This window comes from Dermacentor variabilis, chromosome 4, assembly GCF_050947875.1.
Source record: "Dermacentor variabilis isolate Ectoservices chromosome 4, ASM5094787v1, whole genome shotgun sequence".
NCBI lineage: Eukaryota > Metazoa > Arthropoda > Arachnida > Ixodida > Ixodidae > Dermacentor > Dermacentor variabilis.
In genome coordinates, this window is record NC_134571.1 from 136,543,118 (window position 1) to 136,564,803 (window position 21,686).

Below are 21,686 nucleotides of genomic sequence, written 5' to 3' on the forward strand. Positions count from 1 at the left end.
CAACGGTAGATGGCAATGACGCCTGCTGCGGATAGCTTGTCCAGGGTTTCAGTAGGACTTAGTCGGGAGTCTACGCCCCGTACAAGACCCTTGGTGCACGCAAGGTGAGGCGGAATAAAAGCACTCACCGGGGTGGAAGCGAATGAAGTGCATTTCAAGAGGTCTTCTACACAGGTCTGGTCGGGTGAACGACACACTATACCTCCCCGTCCGAACGCTCGCACATCAGTGATGGTCTGGAAGTGGTTAGTCGTGGCCTTAAGTGCCTTCTGGACAGCCTGCGGATTCGTGATCCTGATGGAACCTCCATTGGTAGGCACAAGCGCCACAGGAATGGTACTGACGCCACTGCGAAAAAATAAATCTATGGGCAATTCATTAGGTGGTAGGGATGCTGACCAGGCGGATCGCGCCTGGCCAGGAGAACTGGTCGACATCAGCTCAAGACGGTTGATGCAAGGAATGCCAATCAACCAGGAACTAAAATACGGTTAATGAGACACCTTAAACCACCCGGTACTCAGCCAAAACACCACCGCAGGTCAACGAAACGGTCGCTCTGTCGAGGCAAGCAGGAACCAGGGACCAGGGACCAGCGCCTTCTTCTTCTTCTTCCGAGAGGTAGTGTAGCCGACCGAGCACCGAAACAAGGTTGTTCCTTCTCGTCGTCGTTGTCTCTCTCCTAGCCACAGCCCCACTGCTCCCTATTTTACAGTACAATATATATATATATATATATATATATATATATATATATATATATATATATATATATAGGGCGTTTATTCGAAGTTCAGCATGCAGGACCCGACGTACCATATGCAGGAAAGAGACGACGAACTTTTTGGAAGACTTATTTACTAAACGTTTTCGGCTGGTTGACCAGCCTTCGTCAGCGTATATATGTATAGACTCTGTCGCCGACTTCATAGGTTACTGTTCTACGGTGAAGATCGTAGCGGCCTGCGTCGTAGTCCTGCTGCTGGCAGATCGGCAAGCGCGCGAGCTGCCGAGCCTCTTCAGCGCGTTGCGTAAACACATCGGCGTCTGTGTCAGTGTCGTCAAAGTCGTGTGGAAGCATTGCATCCAACATCGTTCGTATATCAAGTCCGTGAACAAGGGTGAACGGAGTCATGGACGTCGTCGCTTGTTTCGCCGTGTTACACGCAAAGGTGACGTAAGGTAGGATGTCATCCCAATTTTTATGTTCAACATCCACGTACATTGATAGCATGTCTTCAAATGTTTTTGTTTAGGCGCTCTGTCAATCCTTTGGTTTGTGGATGGTAGGCGGTTGACTTCCGGTGAGCCGTTCCACTTAGCAAAGCATGATCTAAAAGTGCATAAAGTGGTCCGTTCCATAAGCACACCGGTACATAACGTAGTCCCCGCCAACCGCCGGCAGCAGGCTGGCGCCTCTACTTCCCTGGTCCACTAAAAGTGCAGCTGTAATCAAAAGTGCAGCCGTGAATGCGGTTACTCGGTTTGTTATTACGACGGTTGGTGCGGCGTGTCGCAACACAGCATGCTCAATGAAAAAGCGCGCTACCTCGGCTGCTGTGCCTCTCTAGATTGCCTTTGTTTCAGTGTAACGTGTGAGATTGTCGGTTGCGATGATAACAACGCGACTCCCTGCGGTAGAAGAAGGAAGCGGGCCAAAAATATCCATTCCGATTTGGTCAAATGGTCTTCGGGGAATCTGGACGGGTTGTAGGAGGCCAATTGGTTTTGTCAGAGGCGACTTGCGCCTCTGGCAGCCGAGACAAGTGCGAACGTGATGTTTCACGGCGATGGTAAATCTCGGCCAGTAGTACCTTTGCTGCACTGTTCGCGTGTAGCACAACTGTCACCAGAAGTCACCTCGTTGAGACAGGCTTGGAGTACTTCTGTACGACGAACTGCAGGAACGACGAGCAGATAGGGGGACCCGGTCACATAAAAGTTTCCTTTGTAAAGGACTTTGGCCCGTAAACAAAACTATGACAACCCTCTTGCGAAAACTCTACAGGCGGTTTCGCAGATCTTTCCTTTAAGTAATTGATTAGGTCAAGCAATTCAGTTTCGTCCCATTGTTCAGACCGACCGAAATCGGACCCATCATTGGGCACGGATTCGTCATTTGGGTGCGCTGTTGGAGGTTCCTGAAAAACAGCGTCATCGCGGCGTAGCATGAAGTCGTCATTCGCATATCGACCATTAGACCACGGCCGAAGAGGTCGAAATGATGTGTCGCAATGCCAACAATGACGCGAAATATTTTGTCTATTTTATTGATACTACATTATCTAATACTGCTAACTATTCGAGCGCATTTAACACTAGGGTGCACACTCTATACTCAAAGCGCAGAAGGTACCCTAACTGATCACGCATTATCCAACCTAACAGAACCACCGGAAACAGGCATTGTAACACTGACATTAACCGATCACTACCATATCGTACGAAGTTTCTAAAATTGTTTACACTTAAGAAACACTTTGACAAAAGATTATTCTCTATTGATTTAGCTAAACCAGACTTGTTTAAAGTCGTATAATCAAACGATCTTTAAAAAACTTTCACGCAGTTTCTAACAAGGCTCTTATCGTCTTTCAGCTCTCACTCTCACAAACAAAAATGTAAAAGAAAGATGGGATCACCGCAGAATCCTTGGCTGACGGATAAACTCCTGAAAGCTATGCGCTCTCGTGGAAATCGTAACAATAAACACAAAAAAAGAACCCTTTAATACTAAACTACCTGTTCGATACAAAAAGCTTTCCAGCTCACCTAATACGAAGCTGGGAAACGCGAAAAGGAATTATAATGAAAAAAAAATTCACAGTGTGATAATAATTGAATGAGAAAAAAATGGGAAGTAGTTCAGACGCTTTTAAACAGAAGGATGCAAGAGCTTATATCGACAATCGTACATAATAACACGGTACTCAGTAATCCACTTGGCATAGCTGACGCTTCTGATGCGCGTTCATTAATGCTACCGGCTGTGGACCATGCTGCGACATGCATTTAAACCGCCTTCCTTATTCATCATTTCTTTTTCCAACCTCACCTGGTGAAGTAATATTGATAATTAAGTGCCTTAAGTGAACGAGCGCTGGCATCGGAAACATTAACCGCTATTACATCAAAATGATAGCACAACATATTTCTGACGTTCTTTCTGTTGCCATTATCTTCATTTTTAAAGGTTGCGTTCTCCCACGCTAATTCAAGCGTGGTCGGGTCATTCCTATTTTCAGAAGAAGAAAAAAAAAAGAAAAAAAAGGGGGAAATCAGCAGATCCAAGGAGTTGAAATCTACATACAGCGATGCTTTATGTGAGTGCATAAAGAGTCAAAACACGAGTTTGTGTTTATAAAGTGTCCTCCACAAAGTGACGCGGAAGGATTTATTCAGGCATCGTAGAGAGGCTAATCCAATGTCTTGTAGACGAAACACGCACGAGCAATGGATCGCGGGGCGCCCTAGTCCTTTTCTGGTTCTTTTTTTCTCTTTACCCCGTACGGCCGCGCGCCGCCGCTGCCGCGGATGTGCGGAAGCGAGCGTCATCTGGTGGTGGTGCTAGGAACCCAGAGACGGTGACGTCGTGCGCGTCCTCCACTGTGATTGGTTGGCCCAGTCGGTAAGAGAACACCTACGCCGCAGCATCTACGGTTAAGAAAACCCGAAGAGGTTCGCAAAGCTAACCTTCGTCTTTAACAAGGGATCCCGTGCTTTTCCAGAACTATAGATCAATTTGTGTTCTTCCGTCTTTAGCAGTTACAAAAAACTGATGGTAAAACGACTAATGAAATATTTAAATAAATTGAATATCCTTTCTCCCTATCAGTTTAGCTTCCGTTCCGGCTGATAAACCGGCCTAAACCTAACAGCATTGACTGACTTACTTTAAAAATGTAGTGACGAAGGTGAATTTGCCGCCTCTTTGTTCTTCGACCTTATTAAGGCATTCGACTCTTAATCACACTATTCTTCTCACTAAACTAGAAGCTATTGGAATAATCGGTCCGCCGCTATTACTTATCCGGAGTTACATACAAAATAAAGAACAAGTCGTTAGCGTTTCTGGCACCTACTCGAATGTAACAACACATTTAAGTGCACCGCAAGAGTCTAATTAGGCTTACTTCTATTCTTCACTTTTATTAATGATTTACCTATACTTGCTTCTCTCAACTAAATTCATTCTGTGTGCTCATGACACTACTATACTTAATTCTAACAAGTGTGCCGCATCGTTAACAAATAACTTTTAGAAACAATGACCCTGCGAAATTCGCGACGTGGTGTGAACATAACAAGCTGTAAATTAATCTTGACGAGACCAGATTTGTCATTGTCACTTCGGATCAGCGACCGCCCGAACACATTCACTCTATTTCCATCAATTGTCACTCTATCCCAGCAACTGCTCACTAACAGTCTTTTAGAATTTGGTTGTCACCTTAAACTTCACCTTCACGTAGCTAACACAAAAAAGAAAATGGCTAACAGAATTCGCGTTCTAATCGCAGCCCGTTCATGTTTCTCCCTTTCTACTGTCATGCCGCTTTACTATGCTTTCGTTCACTCCTACATTAACTACCATATTTATCATGGGGCAACACTTATAGCAATCACGTAATGCCATTTGAAGCCATTCAAAATCGAGCAATTTGTGTAACGTTTTCCTCATGTGACAGTAGGGCAAATCAGTTACTGCAAACAAATAAAATTTTGAGCGTAACCAATCCTGTTAAATGTACCCTTGCCGTTTTTATTTCCAGGGTTTAAAACGATAATGTTCCAGTAACCGATATAGCCGACACACCTCGTCTGAATACAAACAACACAAGATTTACAGAAAGGAGGCGCTTTATTTTATCTAACGTTCGGACGAACTACGGCAAACAGTCAGTACATTTTCCCCCCTTATCCATGTGGAACGCACTACTTTTTCCCTTAATATTACAGAAAGCTAATAAATTTCTAACTCAATTAAAACGTTTCATATTAGCTACCTTTGACTAATTACCTAATTTTTCGCGTCTTCATTATTATTTTTCATGCTTTTCTTCCTCCCATGTTTAGTTTCTCTGTTAATAAAAATTGTACAATTGTAATCTTCTAATTTTCAATATTTTGTTCACAGCCATAAGTTGTATGCACATAACCTGTGTGACATTTCGCAAGATTTTGCATTTCCATGTATTGTGGTTGCTACTACGGTTAAATATTTCTAGTCACCATGTACAGGAAGTCCCAGTTCAGTATCCAACTACGGGACCCCTTTCTGGATATACATTCTTTTGTAAGTCCTTATTAAATGAATAAACTGATTCTGATTCTGCCTGTTAACGTTGTGTCGCAGCATTCTGCGTGGGTTATAGATTGATTTCTGTCGCGTTTTGATTGCGATAACAATTATATGGACATATCAGGCGCATTTCTGCCATCGCCGGCGTCGCCGTCATGTTCCGCATAATGTGCAAGGGCGATAACATCGTCGCCGCGCGTCGTATGTGTATGTGCGAGTGAAAGCGTACGAAAGTGAGCCGACGATGACGGCTCAGTTTCGCGCGCGCAACGAAGGAAATCGGCGAGGAAGCGCGCCGTCTTCCGCCGCACGCAAGGCATCGGGGAGAGGAGAGGGATAGGGGGTTCTACTCCTGCGGCTGCTGCGAATGCGCGGCCGCGTGGCACAAATCTTGAAGGCATTTGCGATGAGGACAGAGTGCGAGTGCTTATTGCTTCGTGTGCGCTGTGTTTTCGCCGCTGAGTTCGCGTTGAAGCGAGAGGCAGCACGAAGTTCAATTCACTCGCTGCTGCTGCTGCGCTTCCTCACTCCAGCAATTGACAGAGAGTCGCCGCGGCCATCGAGTGAGATGCGTTCATGATTATTGGTGCGCGCGTCACAACATGCGTGTTAATGTAGTAAGCGAATGTTTACAAGTTTACACGCCTGATAAATATACTATCCTTACTTCGAATAGCTGTCTACTAATTTGCTATCGCAATCGATAAATGGATGATTCGCCTTTCGGGCGAAAATGCGACTTTTTATCTATAGTGACTGTTGTTTCTTTAGCATGTTTATTCAAATGTGCTTTGTTGCTGGACCGCTTGTTTGTTTCATCGCTAAATTCAGAGCGCGAACTACTGGGACGCAAGCTAAGGCACAAGAACAGACCAGGACACGGCGCTACTTGCAACTGAAAGTTTATTGGGAAAGTTAGAGATATTATAAACCCGACAGGTCCTGTGTCATCAAGCGTCATCAAACGCGACCACAAATATATCGTCACCACCATCAAGACCAAAAAATAATGACCCAACGATCAAGTCAGATAATGACCACCTATCAAGAGAATAAATGCGTCCCCACCTTTGTCCAAATGTACACAGTGTACACACTCTCTTGACAGTATATTGAAATAAAAATGAATAACAACTAATTTTGTGTACCTTCTTGTACTAACCCATTTATGTACCCACTCCTGCACGGGCCCCCATAACGGGTCTGCAGTATATATATAAAAAAATTCTGTGTCCCCTCTGTGTTGTGTGCTAAACAGCTTTGCCGGTCATCCACCTTCAGAGTGGAATGGCTCGCGGTTTTTTTCTCTCGATTATTTCAACTATCCGACCTGAGCGGAAGATTTCGCTATTCGTTCTAACATCCGTAGTTCTATTGTTCTTAAAAAAATTGTTTATAAGGTGGACTGGCCACCTTGGAGGTACCCGAAAAGAAGCGACATGTTCGACGTATCGTTAATTAATATTGACGCGCACGTACGTCGTAGCTTTATAAAGCCAATAGGTAATAAACCAAGGAAAGCATAGATGAAGTAATTTTTAGTATTTATTTGAAGTGTATAGCAATCTCAAGGTAGAGCGAACTGAAAGTTGACAAAAAACAGTGGATGGCTAACACTTCGGGTTAGATCTTGTACACATGCATAAATACCGATGAATGGGGACTTGGGAACAGACACCGTCGTAGCACAATTCGTAATACGACGTACGCGTAATTCGGAGGTAGTGGGCCCGGCTTCCATCAACGGTAAGTTGGTTTTTCGTCCACTTTCATTTACCTTCAGCTGATGATTTCTACCCCACTTCCATATATATACTACAAATAACTTTCCTTATGCTTTACTTCGCTTCATATATTTGTGGCTAACAACAATCGGGCCCCTTGATTGCCATCCTTCACGTTCGAGGTAGCGTTAGACACTTCGTTGATTGAAATATTCCCCGTGGCTTAAAATATTAATAATGTTACGGTGTGTATTGCTATCGGCTTACCTATATTCTATTGCTTAGCGGAGAACAAAGAACGTTTCTATTCTGAGCTAAAATATCACGTTGACAGAAAGGGCCTTTCGACGTCCCCTTGACCACGGATATCATGGTAACTTGATCGTTCGAGCCGCTTATCCGCGTTTACCCGAATGGCTGAGAAGAAAGGCGTAGATGAAGGAATACACGCCTCACTTTCAGATGTTTACACGTACATCCCCCTGCCGCCACTCTCAAGTGTCTAGGTGAGAAGAAGGCTTTCCGCACATGGCGTTGTATCATAAATGTCCAGCAAGTGTTCGGCTATGTTGGCGATCCTCGACGTAAACTCAACTATAGATCAATGGAAATTGCGAGGAAAGCGAGAAGGAAAGTGAATGTGTCATCAAAGGGGCTATTCCGTAGGTGTCCACCTAGTGGATATGGCAATTGCGTCTGCTGCTGAAGTGCTGATTGGTTGGAGAAGCCTGTCTCCTGACGCGTACACCAGCCCAGCCAATCATAACTGCAGCAGCAAGCGAAATGGACACGTCCACTAGGCCGACACTTGCAGAATCATTATCATCATCATCAGCCTGGTTACGACTACTGCAGGGCAAAGGCCTCTCCCATACTTCTTACTATTTGTGGCCATGTTGTCCCTGCAAACTTCTTAATCTCATCCGCCCACCTAACTTTCTGCCGCCCCATGCTACGCTTCCTTTTCCTTGGAATCCAGTCCGTAACCCTTAATGACCATCGGTTATCTTCCCTCCTCATTACATGTCCTGCCCATGCCCCCCATTTCTTTTTCTTGATTTCAACTAAGATGTCATTAACTCGCGTTTGTTCCCTCACCCAATCTGCTCTTTTCTTATCCCTTAACGTTACACCTATCGTTCTTCTTTCCATCGCTCGTTGCGTCGTCCTCAATTTAAGTAAAACCCTTTTCGTAACCCTCCAGGTTTCTGCCCCGTACGTGAGTACTGGTAAGACACAGCTGTTACGCACTTTTCTCTTGAGGGATGATGGCAACCTCTTGTTCATGATCTGAGAATGCCTGCCAAACGCACCCCAGCCCATTCTTATTCTTCTGATTATTTCAGTCTCATGATCCGGATCCGCGGTCCGCAGAATACGGCCCCAGAACTCTAGCAGCCGTTGTATGCGGGAGTTCGTGTTGCCTTTTACTGCTGTTACCAGGTTTTGAGAGTGCGAAATTAAGTTGAGTCAAGGCAAAATTTACGTGTTTGCTTACGTTGTCGAATACCGTTGCATTAGGATGGAGCTAACCGGAACAAACGACCTTGTTGGGTACCGCAATTAGCCTTAGCGAGTGTGCGTTGCGATTGTAACTTGAAAGTCATTAACGAAAGCGTGCATCGGGCGAATTCTCTAATTGAGTTTCTATGCGTGTTGCCGTTACACGGCGGAGAGAAAATATATTTACTGTAGTACGCCTGTCCAGGCGGAAAGATTAAGGTAGGTAGTACCGCAGCTCCATTTTTATAGTTGTAGAGCCACATGCGTACACACACACACACACACACACACACACACACACACACACACACACACACACACACACACACACACACACACACACATATATATATATATATATATATATATATATATGATTGCCTATTTCTACAAAATAAAATATCGTGTATGGTGTTGCAGGCTGCCAGGCTTTGCAGCTCACGCTTTCAAAGGCTTTGGCAGGTTTGAATTATTGTCTTTATTAGTGGCAACAAAAGAATTAATTGAAAACAAGAGTTCACCGAGGATTACGATAATCACTAATGCGAAATTTGAGCGCAGATGTATAGGTGTTTTCATTTCGCGATGTATTGGTTAGCGCGGAGAATCTGTCTCGTGCGGCACGTTGCAAATGGAGCGATGTGTGGCCCGACTACCTCGCTAATCTAGGTCGCGAGAGGCGGCGCGTCGGTGACGCGTGGGCGCCATTCACAGCAGCGGCCGCAGACAGACCTCCGCTCATGCAGTGCTTTGTTTCCCTACAGACGACGCACGCTGTTTCCATACAGAAGACGTATACAGACGACGACGCAGCTTTTAAAAAATCAGACCCGGAGCGATTCATCTCGCGTTTCACTCGCTCACTGACTGCCTTGTTCGAACTCTTTATTGCGCTAAGGACGTATTGCCGCAAACCTGACGTGGACAAGCCCTGAAGAATAGGTAACCCGGGTATTACAGAAACCTAAATTTCTCTATCACGTACACCATATAAAGTCGTTACATACTGAAATCACGATAAGATGCTTCTGCTTCGTACAATTTAACACATCCGGCCCCCCACGCAGGCGCATATTCGTGTTTCTCCTTGCGCTCTATATGAGTCTGAGTCTGCGTGTCGGCGCATTTTTTACATGCCGAGATAACCACACAGGACACAGGATCGAGCTCAACAAGTACGCCGAATCACTAACAAGCACTCTATGAACATAAAACAAGTTCTCTAGCAATAAACTAAAGTGTATATATTGAAGTAAAGTTGACGATATCACGTTGCACTAATAGAGTCTCAATTCAAATGCGATTTCTTGGGCTTTTTCACGCTGGATATAAAGAAGTGGGGTCGTCGCTCTGACAGGCGCGATGAGCACGAGTAAAAATCGGAAACCACCGTCGGCGGTCGACCCCGCAGCGGACTGGCTTTCGGGGTGCAGCAACCAAAGCCGCTCTCTGCGGTGGGATCCTGCCGTGGCTCGGGTGTGCGCCGTTCAGGAGCCACTTGGCCTTTCTGCGTGCACCGTTTCTCCCCTGGAAGCAAGGCTACGCGGGTAGACTTGACCATCGAGAAAGATGTCGAAGGCTCCGACCGCTCACAATGCAATCCCGTGGAGAAGACACTAGATGGCAATAACGTCAGGAAAGGCGCCTCCATTTCCCTCAGACTGCCGCTACCACGGACTTCGCTAGAAGGATCAGGCGGGACCACCACGTCCGAAAACACGTCGGTGGCAGCAGCAGACGGCGGCTGTTCTTGCAGCTGGGGTGGAGGGAATATGTCCAGCTTGTTCATGAACTCCGAAAGGTACAGGCCGCTGATGAACGTCCCGTTCGTCTCGGAAGCTGCGCTGGAAGGATCGCCATCGTCGGTGTGACGACCTCCTTCGAGCGAGAACGACGGATCACGACTCCTTGTTTTGGTGCCTCTCGCCGTGCTCTTCGTTTTCGCTGCTCCGTCGGCCGAACCGGTCGGTGACGCTGCAGAACACCCGACTCTGCTGCTCACCATCTCGGTAGCTTGGTGCAGGCTGCCAGAGGAAAGCCACGGAGAACGCCGGCGGCGAGTGTTGCTCGCTCGAGTTTCGCAAGCAGACAGCGTTGCTGTTCTGGACACGGCAGACGGCATGGTAGGATAAATGTCTGGCGCAAAAGGCGCCGTCGGTGCCTCGGATAATTTTGTATTGGCTTCGCTACTGCCCGTAACACTCGACCAGTGTTTCAACGAAGGGGACACGAGCAGTGCTGTGCACTTCTTTTCGATGTTCGCGGAAACTTGCGCAGAAACAACGAATTCTATAGTGTCATTCATTTTCGACATTCGTTCCTTTAAGGAACCAGGGCGATCGTCGAGTTCATGGCGAGGTAGTGGCACGCCAAGGGCAGGTGACGGGTCTGTAGAGCCGATGCCGCTGCCTAGCTGAATGTTCTTGGTCTTTCTAGGCAGTACCGCTGGCGGCACGATGACTGATGCCTGCGTTTTCGTGCCACCACCGTCGCTGGATCCCTCGTGTGGACGGCTTCTTCCTGCTGTGGAGGGAGCTCGGCTATTCGACGCGTTCCGCTGCCTGTCGCCCGAGAAAGCCTTCAGCGTGGCTACACCGGAGGCTTCACTGCCGGCTGCTGCTGTACAGGTGTCTTCGGGCGTCGTCGATACGGAGGCGTGTCTCTCGGGCAGGTCTGCGATGGCCGCGCTGTTGCGGCTGGCCTGTGCCGTCGCGACGAATGCAGCCACGCCCGACCAGAAGCGAGACCAGCAGTATGACGGAGGCTCGTCCTGAATGGATGGCGCCAACTCGTTTCGCCCCGCTGTGCCGCCGGTTGTCGGTATCGTCGGAATAAAGCTGGACGTGAAGGCCTTAGCGTCGCGGGATCCGCTATCGACGCTGGTAGAGTACGGCGAGACGGAGCTGTACGCAGACACATTTCTTTCGTTCGGCCGAAACTCTCCGCCAGAGCTGCCACCACCCGCGTCCCTAGTGACGGCCGCCTGGAACTCAGGCAGTGACTCTGTGATGTGCTTCTTCGCGGCAAAGGGGCTGCGTGACCGCGGAGGCTCGTAATGGACATGGCTCGACGCAATTGGTGGCTGCGTCCCGCGTTCCAACGCCACAGCGAAGCCATCGGAGAAATGGTGCGGCGGAGAGGAAACCTGCGATGAAATAGCCACAACAAGCTTGTTTGGTAAAGAAGGGCGACATCAAAGTACAATATTCACGCCATGTCATTGACATCTCTGTGCAACGCTATCACGGCGAACCTTCAGTCATTCGGCAATGTTTAAACCAGCCATGTATTATTGGACATGACTGTTAGCAACAATGTAGGACCAGAGCGCTTATACCTGACGTTCGGGGTAATAGGGCATATGCGCCGAAATTATCTCGTTGTCGTGCTCCGCAGTGCAGCGCAAGAAATACATGAATTAAGTTATGGAGTTTTTGTGCCAAACCCACGATCTGATTATGAGGCACGCTGTAGCGGGGGACTCCGGAATAATTTGGACCACCTGGGGCTCTTTAACGTGCACGTAAATCCAAGTACACGACGGGTGTTTTCGCATTTCGATCCCGTGACCTCGTGCTCAGCAGCCCGACACCATAGCCACTAAGCAACCACGGCGGGTGCAGCAAACAAAGGAGACGCAATCAACACGCGTCGCGATCACAGCACCGTGTTCCCTCGCGACACAGAAATGCGTACGCCGTCCGCATGGGCGCCGACGGCTCCGACTTTCTAAGCGCCCGCAGTGGTCGGTGGTTCGAGCGGCGCGTGCACACACTTCCAAGTCGTCATCAACCGTGACTGACTCCGACACGAGCGCCTGCTGCACTTACCGTCTCTATCGACTGGGACTGGCCAATTGTCTCTTTGCTCCCCTCGCCGTGCGGTACCTCAGGCGTGTCCTTGCACTTCGCCGAATCTGTGCGGAGTGCCTCTCCCTCGCCAGAGAAGGGCACCTTGGAGCGCAGGGGCACAGATGGGGCCTGCGTCTCGACGCTGTGCAGCACTTCGGCGATTACCTGCGAAAATACAGGCATTTTGAAGCAGACACGCGCACTGCGGGCTCTTGCAAGTTTAATTGCTTTCGCGCAGTTATCGGAAAGCGGTCCTCATGAGGGAGCGCGGAGTCGGGTTCAAAGCAAGCCGACAAAACAACGCATGCCAGTCTACGTACACAGTCATCGAAAACGCTCCGCAATCGAAATTTATGCATCCGAACTTTGCGTCTAGGGCTTTTCCAAATTAAACGGCAAAGGCCTCGGCTCGTACATGGTTCGCTGCGAGCACCTGTCTCCACGTCGCAGAGCAAATAATTCGGGAAAATTGTTTAATGCCCCTTTTTTCCAACGGAAGTTTACTGTACCCAGGCTTTGTTTCGCGATCACACAGAGCAACTGTACGATATTCGCATAGAAGACAACAACTTGAGCAGCTAATTTAGCTATCTTACAAAAATCGTTGTTTCACCCGAAAGGCGATTCGCTGACAGCGACAGCGAACAGCGACCACAATCACTCGTGGTCACAATGCTGTCATGATGAGGAGTGGGGGAGAGCGCGTCCTTTTCTCAAAGTGAGCGTTCCGTGATGCCGCTCCCTCCAGCCCATCAACGGTGCCGCGCTTCCAAAAACTCGGCACATTACGTGACCTCTCCAACCATGAGCGCGCGAGAAGACGGTGCGCATCGTCGACAGCCGTAGTATTCGTTGCACTATAAGTTAGCCGCCAGCATTGTCGGCTCGCTCTTGCATGTTCGCGTGGCACTCGCAGCAGATGCCTCGATCTCACTGCGCACGCGGCCCGCACATGCGCTCGGCCGCGCGGGCGGAGGACGTTCGGTGGGGGTGGGCCGTGCATACCCGGGACAGCCCGGCGGTGCCGACGGCTAAGGCGCGAATGTGCCTCCGGCGTCCCTATTGACTGCTCACTACGGTTGCTATTGCAGGGGAAAAATGTTTCACTGCAAGCCGTGCCTCTTCAAATGCAACGAGTCAGGGCACCTGTAGTTGGCTCGACGCGGTCCTGCGGAAGCGGATGGACCTCTTCTGAGGCGCTGGCCTGAAGGTGGGTGCCGCGGGGGGCACCAGGCGACTGTTGGCGGTGCGAGTGCGGTACAGCTGCGCCAGCAAAGACCTGCGGCGGTGCTTCGAGGGCGGCTGGGACGACGTCGTCGCGTCGGCGGTCTCGTCCTCCTCGGATAGCGAAGGCACTGCCGGAGGCGGCTGGTGTTCGGACGAGGCGCACTCCGCATTGTCCTCCTCCTTGCCGGCACACTGGCGACCACATGGAATGACAAAATATAAGGGAATTGGCTCTCTCGAAAAATTATGCTACGGGCTGGAACTCATATCGTTCGCCAACTGTTCACAAGGTATATAGTTTTCCGAAACACCTGCCAATTCACTGTGAGCATCATATGAGTATACGCACATCGCAGTACTCGCTTTTGCTTTTAGCGCCTGTTTGTATGTGATAAAATTACTTTCCCTTGATCAGTCATCTCTTTTGCTGAGGTGATGCGAAAGTGAGCAAAGGAGTTCCAGAGTGTCTGAGACCGAATCGAACATTAATCAAATAGTCCCGAAAGCAAAAGGTATCAAATATCGAATTTATTTTCGAATATTTTTGCTATATTTTACAGCCTTCTCGCCATCAATACCAAACAATTTTCATATCAACATCATTAAAAAAGTTTATGTTGTTGGGCCGGACACTAGAAAAGCATGCTTTATTAAAAGCACAAAAAAAGCCATTGAAACAATTAATTTATTAGCGAGTTAGGTCTATTCAGGGCTTACAGGGTCATACATTATCACACAAAGCTTAAGAAGGCCGCCTTGTGCCCCCCCCCCCCCACCCCAATTAGGTTTCGTGCATACCTTCGCGACCAAACCCGGAATGTATATCATCGGTGGCGCTGACAGAGTGAAAAAGTTTTTTTCTCTAGTTTGAATGGGCGCGGCAGATTGGGGCACTATAATGTATCAAGTAGGTTGAAATGAAGCGCATTCGAATATAAACCAATGAGAGGACACAGGTACTGCCACTATCAACAGCACGTGGAAATACCGACTGCGGAATGTCAAAACGAAAGTTGCAGAGCCACTTAAAAGTCTCCTTACGTGCAGGTAATGTGAAAACAGTATGACGTTTCCGCGCGATACTTCTTGCTTGGTCATCTGGTCGAATTGTGCAAGGTCAAGCTCGTGGGTGGGTCAAGTCCATTATCGTCGTACGGAGCCACGGCGTCCGTACGACGCCGTGGCTGTTCACTGTGGGATTGGGCAGTGCGTGCCACAGCAGGTCCAGCACAGGGAACGTGACGTCATTACTTGGTCACGTTGGTTTTCTCGCTATTCGTTGTTAACGCCGGACGCCGGCCGGATTTTCTGCCTTGTGGGCATATAAGGCTCTCGCTTTAAAATTTTATTGCGGATGACGATGGTTAAGCCGGAAAGGTCAGGTTTTACGGGAGACGCGGAGTGCTCTAGTACGCAATGTCCACTGTGGATGAGATGAAATTTATAGCATTCTTAATTGAGTTGTGTGCTTGAACGTGCACAGTTGGCTATGCCTCTGTAGTTTTTCGAATATTGAATAGTGACCATTCTCCGAATATTGAATAGTGACCATTCGGACTGCAGGAGCGATGTGAATATAGAAGAATATTCGATTAAATATAGAAAATTGCGAATAATCGCGCAACCCATAAATTACACTTCGCTGTCAGTTTGTAGATTGTTTCTATTGCACCACTCTTAAATTATAAAGTAGAACTTATGTTTTCTCTATATGCTTTTGTTCATGTTTTCCTCTTTGATTTCAACTCACACGTTTGTTAGTGCCCGTCAGGCCCTGCTAGAAAAGCCTTATTGGCGTTGCACACCTGAGGCCATGTAACGTAAAACTATTCAAATATTTTTTTATTCCAATCTCCTGACGTCAAATTTGCGTAACAGCCGACGCAAGCATCGGGCTGTCACCGGCAGGGTTGTCTCAACAGGCCAATCAGACGCTCTCCTCGTTCACAGGAGGTCACTTTTGTTTGCTTGAAAAACGAATAACACTGCCTACACTGAGCGGCTTGTCTTATCTAATTAGCTCACAAGAGGCGAGGAGCACGCTCAAGTGGAGAGGGACTCGATTGGCCGAGCCATTGCACTGAAAATCGATAACCGGATGAAGAGGGTGGTGCCGGCACCAGCGATTGGTCCGCTTTCCGTTACTTAGCTTGAGGTGGCTCGTCGACAATCGCGGCGGCATGCAACATAAGCTTAAGAATGACACTAAAACGGATCCTCAGCAAAGAAAAGTTGGCACAACGAAGTCTTAAACGCGCTGAAAGTGCTCGAAAACGTTACACGGCCACGCAACAAGTTTTATTACACGCAAACAAACCCATGCTCTCCGCTGGCGCGAGTAGCCAGTGGCTGAGCGATCGGTGGCAGCCATCTTTTATTCCTTTCGGAACGGGCAGCCTGCGGCTATTCAGAAGAAAATTCAGTTTTGTTTGGCATATTAATGCATCTTTAACGCGTACAGGTCACTTTGAGTGGCGAGTTCTTGCGGTTTTGTGACACCGTGTGACAGGCAGGTGAAGTGGGTGCAGCCCGAAAACTCTTGAGCAATAGCCGAGGGCTAATGGCGAAAAGGCGCCGAATCAGAAATAAGTATTTTTTTTTGTTCGGTGAAGTCATGCGTAATCAGTGTGCACACGTCATATCAGAGGGGGAGCTATAGCGGTTTTCGTGACGCCGTGTGACAGAAAGAAGTGGGGGTGGTCCAAAAAAGTTTTTGACCAATCGCGGAGGGCTGATTGCAGAATTGGAATAGAAAACGTTTGGAATAGTTTTACGTTATAGCACCTCTGATCTGTGCAGCGTAATTCAGTTTCGAATAATAAAAGCTTATTGATGCTAAATCATTAAATGGCCCATTGAGGGAAACAGCCGGCGCCTGCCGTCTGGACAGGCGAAAAACTGTACCGAAATCCCCATTGGCTGCGACAGCACGTTGCGAGCGCGCTTCAACGGAAGAGAGCGGGCGTACGGGAACAGCTGCTGTTGCGATAGCGCGCCAAGTGTTGCATGAGGGGTGAGGGCATCGCCGTGACGCCAGGTCATCCTCGCTCTGGGAAGCCTTTGTTATCCGCGCGTTCTTTTCTAAGCGCAAGGTTTATCCTGCGCTCTAACCTTACTCGGTAATCCCTGCAAAAAACAAAAATTGGAGGACGCTTAAGCTTCGCCTTCAAGAGTGGAACGCGACAGCGTTCCCGTCGACCCGCCAAGGGGTGGAAGACAATGGGCTACGGCGCAGCGACTACGCGCCGCGCATCGGACGCGGTGAGCGTCGAGCAACGCAGCGTTCGGCGCGACAACGAAATGTGCGCCTGAGCAAGCGACGCACACCTTAGAAACAGCTCGTTTCTAAGGCAACACCGCGTTCACTAGAGGCGCTTTTGTACCGCTTTGAAGCATCGAACTCCCGCGTTCGGCTTTCGAGTAGGAAGGACGCGTGATGGCTCGCTCCGTGCGAGGTTCTTTGGCGGCCGCCTTTGGCCGCGGTGACAGGTTTTCTTCTGCACCCTCGGATTATAGGATGTTGCTGCCAACATTGCCTTCAGGCGAGAGCATGCAGCAGTGCGTTTTTTTGCACGGGGACCTGGCAAGAAGACCATATCGGCTGGAAGATTTTCGCGAGCCATTGGAGGACGCTGGTATCATCAAGAACATCACGGGTATTGGAGCCTACCAGATGAATCACGTCTGGCTAGTCAAGTTGCGCAGCAAGGCGGACAAGGATGCTCTGGTGAAAACGGGTGGACTTCAGGTCAAGGGCGGCTTCTGCGCTGTCATTGACCCCGTCCATCAAGACGTCACCGTGAAAGTGCACTGGGTCGACTTTGCTGTCCAAAGTGAGAGCTTTCGGCAAGCGTTGAGCAGCTTTGGTGACGTCCTTGACGTGTCGAACGACAACTGGTCCGTCGCCGGTTTTGAACATGCGACATCCACGACGAGAGTCGTGCGAATGAGACTTAAGGAAGGTGTTGAGCTTGATGACCTGCCTCATCTTTTCAAGTTGGGGAGTGGCACCGTCCTTCTTGTGGCCCCGGGCCGGTCCCCGCTATGTTTGAGGTGCCGCAGGCAAGGACACATTCGACGGGACTGCCAGACGCCACGTTGTGGTGTGTGCCGGGCGTTCGGACACGAAAGTAATGACTGTGCAAGGAGCTACGCCAGAGTAACTAAAACCGTTCTCCCAACAGAAGAAGTACAAGAGAACATAATGGACGCGGAGGAGGCCGAAAGGTCTGCCCCGAACAGCAACACCAAGGAATGCGAAGACAAGGCCCGGGAGACTGACGCCGAGAAAACTGGAAGGACGACACCAGACAGTCGGGACTTGACGAAGGCAACTGAGGAACGTGCCGAAATAGGCTGCACGCATGAGTCACTGCCCTTAAGTCAAGCAAGTGAAGAGGAAGACATGAGCGACAGCACCGAGATCACTACGGCCGAATATCAAGCAGACGCTACAGGGGCGACCGCGGGACGCGGGAAGCGTCCCAGAACAGGCATTCCGAAGTTGACGGAGGACAGCACCGAACGCAAGGTTAAACGCCTGGAGCGTCAGTGGCACCGCGTTGCTGGCGCCAAGGGTAAAAAATATGTCCCTGAAGTCCGGTCGGCGTCATCGTCGCCGGTTCGGGGTCAGGGACGCGATAAGTAATACCCTGGTATTCCCACTGCAGGGTAGAGCCACGGTTAGCGTTGTACTGGTGGTTCGCGCTTACAATCACCATGATTAGTATACCTGCACCATTACGCGTCGGTACGCTCAACGTACGGGGTCTAGGGGCTAGTCGCAAACAATATCAAGTTAAACGCATAATGCAAGAAAGAGACCTAGATTTGCTTGCGGTCCAGGAGACGAAGGTTAGCAGAGAGGAGGCGACCGAAGGCTTGGTAGCAAAATTTTCTTTGAGGTACAATGTATGCGTGAGCCATGCGGTGGGAACATCAGCCGGGTGTATGTTGTTTGTTAAAAATTCAATTGGCATTGTCGTTGAAACGGTTACAAGTTGCTTGCAAGGACGCTTTGTTTTGTGCGATATTTCTTACGGGGAAACGAAATTTAGAATTATTTGTGTCTATGCACCTACAAAGCCGCATGAAAGATTTTTGTTCTTTCGCGAATTGAGTATGTATTTTGATTGTGAGAGGTGTTTGATTGTGTTGGGTGACTACAATTGTGTCCTTAATCAGGAAGACCGTTCAACCACTGCTTGTGTAAATGAAGAAAGTGCTGCGTATCTTAAAGAATGCGTGAGCAAATTCTCTTTAAATGATGTGGCACAGTTCGCAAGAGGTGGAAGTCGCCAGCATTTCACACACTTTCAAGGCACCAGCCATGCACGACTAGATCGAGTGTATGTGTGTTCGGAGATTACGCCTTTGTGTCATAACTACGATGTTGATGCTGTTTCTTTCAGTGATCATTGTTTAGTGACCTTCGAGATCGGCCAAAAGCAAAAAAGGAAGCTTGAATGGGAAAGATGGAAATTGAATGCCAAGCTTATCAAGGATGACGTGTTCATAGATGAAACAAAAAAAGAAATACATAATTTCTTTAATGACACACTACGCAGTGCCGCAGAGAAATGGGAGTTATTTAAACAAAGGGTAAAATTGAACGCAATAGAAAGAGGTGGGCATATGAAGTATCAGGCTCAAAAACATGAACAGATGCTGCGGCAGGAGCTCGAAGACTTGGTGCGAATCGAAACAGCTGATCCGGGTTTGGTGACGCAAGAACTGCAAGTCATTAAAAGAAAACTAGAAAGCTTAGAGGAGGATAAATACAGAGGTGCAATTATACGAGCACGAGCCGAAAAATATCTCGCGGGGGAAGTACCTACAAAGCGAGCTTTGTCAGATGAAAAGGTGTACGCTCGAGGAAATGAAATACTGGAAATAGAATATAATGGTAGGATATTCAGAGAACAGAATATTATCATGACGGCATTTGAAAGTTACTATAGAGATTTGTTTGCTTGTCGTGAGCCAAAGGCGCCGGGCTACGAGGATGACTTTCTGGCAGAAATGCCGACGCTAGGCAAAGAGGAAACGAATTTATTAGAAATGAATATTAGTATGGAAGAGATTGAGAGGGCTATTGAGGAACTGAGCTCGGGCAAATCTCCTGGTCCGGATGGGATTACCGCGGCATTTTACAAGGCGTTCAAGACGGACATGGCAACAGCATTGCATGAAGTATTTTCAGAGGCACTCGAGCGGGGGACTTTACCACCATCGTTCAATCGTGCGCACACAGTACTAATCCCAAAAGGCAAAGAAAAATATATGCTACGTAAAGTAACGGGATACAGGCCAATTACGTTGACTAATGTTGACTACAAGGTTTTCATGAAAGTTCTTGCAGCAAGGCTGCAGGGAGTTATACAGAAGTTAGTTGGGCCGCATCAGACATGCGGCATCAGAGGTAGGAAAATATTTACAAATATTCATACAGCTAGAAGCATTTTAGAATATTGCGATAGCGCTCTCCTCAAGGTAGCGATGCTGCAAATAGATCTAGCTAAGGCTTTTGATATGGTACCACATAGTGTTCTCTTGTTATTAATTAATTATGTAGGGCTTGGTTCCGTCATGTGTAAAGGCATCAAAATGGCATATCAAAGCTCATGTACCAATTTAATTGTTAATGGTGAACTATCACAACGCATACAAGTACTCTCTTCCGTTCGACAGGGTTGTCCGTTAAGTCCTTTACTTTTTGCTTTATTTTTGGAGCCGCTTTGTAGAAAAATAGTTAATAGTACAGAAATCAGGGGGTTTAAGATACAGTCCTGTGAAGTACGTGTTCTAGCTTATGCCGATGACGTTGCCCTATTTGCTGCAGATAGGGTGAGTGTTAGCTCATTATTAAGAATTACTGAAAGTTTTTGCGAGAAAAGCGGCAGTGAAATCAATAAGCAAAAGAGTATTGGTCTCTGGCATGGCCATTGGAATGCCACGCCCGGTGTTTTTGAAAATATTCGGTGGCTCACGACACCTAGCACTTACCTGGGGGTACCTTTGGATGGGTATCGTGAGAACGAGTCGCTTTGGCTCGAAAAAACGGATGAAATGCGTGCAATGGCCGAAGCATGGGGTGGACGTGAGTTATCGATTTTTGCACGTGCCACTATTTGCAACGTTTTTCTCGTTGCGAAAATTATGTATCTTCTGCAGGCACTGTATTGTACACGTAAGCATATTCAAAAATTTCACCGAATATTTGCCACGTTTATCTGGTGTTCTACGTGGGAGCGAACATCAAGGACGAATTTGTTTCGTCGAGTAAAGAAAGGTGGTCTGTCGGTGTGCCACTTGTTTCTTCAGCAAGTTGTATCACGTTTCATATTGATAAGGGACGAAAGAGACCCGTTTCTGTGTTGTTTTTTTCAAACCATGTTAACAGTTTCTATGCCTGATTTCTTTGTTTCTTCAGCCATTGGCCCTCACTACACAATTTCAAGGTTCTTGCGTGAAGTTGTAACGTCCTATCGTTTCCTTAGGGCGAGATTTTCCCTTGAGTACCTCTCCAATGTAAAAAGAAAGCGTCTTATGAAGGATCTCATTGAAAGTGTGTTCCCTGTTCCATTATATCGGTTAATTTTTCAACAAGGGCCTGGGCAAGACGTACTTAAAAGGGTAAAAAATATGTGTATACCGGCGAACGTTAAAACATTCTTTTTCAAGCTGCACACGGGAACCTTGCCTGTTAAAACGTGGCTAGAGGAAAGAGGGATTTATGTGCCATGGGGAAGCAGATGCTTTCTCTGCAACAAAGCTGAAACAATTGAACATGTTTTCATCGATTGTAATAATGCCATATTCTTTTGGGATATATTACAGAGAACGTTAAAGATAGACCTACCCCTCAATCCACATGGCATTCGTTTTTTACCGCCTGAACGCGATTTTGAACAGATGGATGTCATCTTTTTACTTGGACTGCACGCAGTATGGCGTAGTCTGTTGGCATATAGACACTGCGATGTTAAAGGCCGAACTGTGTATGAATATTTTGTGGAAATGGTTGTGAAGGTACGTGACGTGTACAAGATGAATGACTGTGATGAAGCTGTGGTGTCA

At 47.9% G+C, this 21,686-nt stretch overlaps 1 protein-coding gene across 1 annotated transcript in view; it reads right to left on the reverse strand.

Moving 5' to 3' along the window:
- Nucleotides 1-9,020: 9,020 nt before the first annotated feature.
- LOC142578349 (uncharacterized) overlaps nt 9,021-21,686 on the reverse strand; it is a 43,062-nt gene continuing 30,396 nt past the window's right edge. Inside the window, exons 6-8 of the mRNA XM_075687746.1 lie at nt 13,527-13,799; nt 12,360-12,545; nt 9,021-11,674 (exon numbers count right to left, since the gene is read on the reverse strand). Of these exons, the coding sequence (XP_075543861.1) occupies nt 9,818-11,674; nt 12,360-12,545; nt 13,527-13,799 (2,316 nt within the window). The 3' untranslated portion in view covers nt 9,021-9,817. The remainder of the gene's footprint in view (nt 11,675-12,359; nt 12,546-13,526; nt 13,800-21,686) is intronic.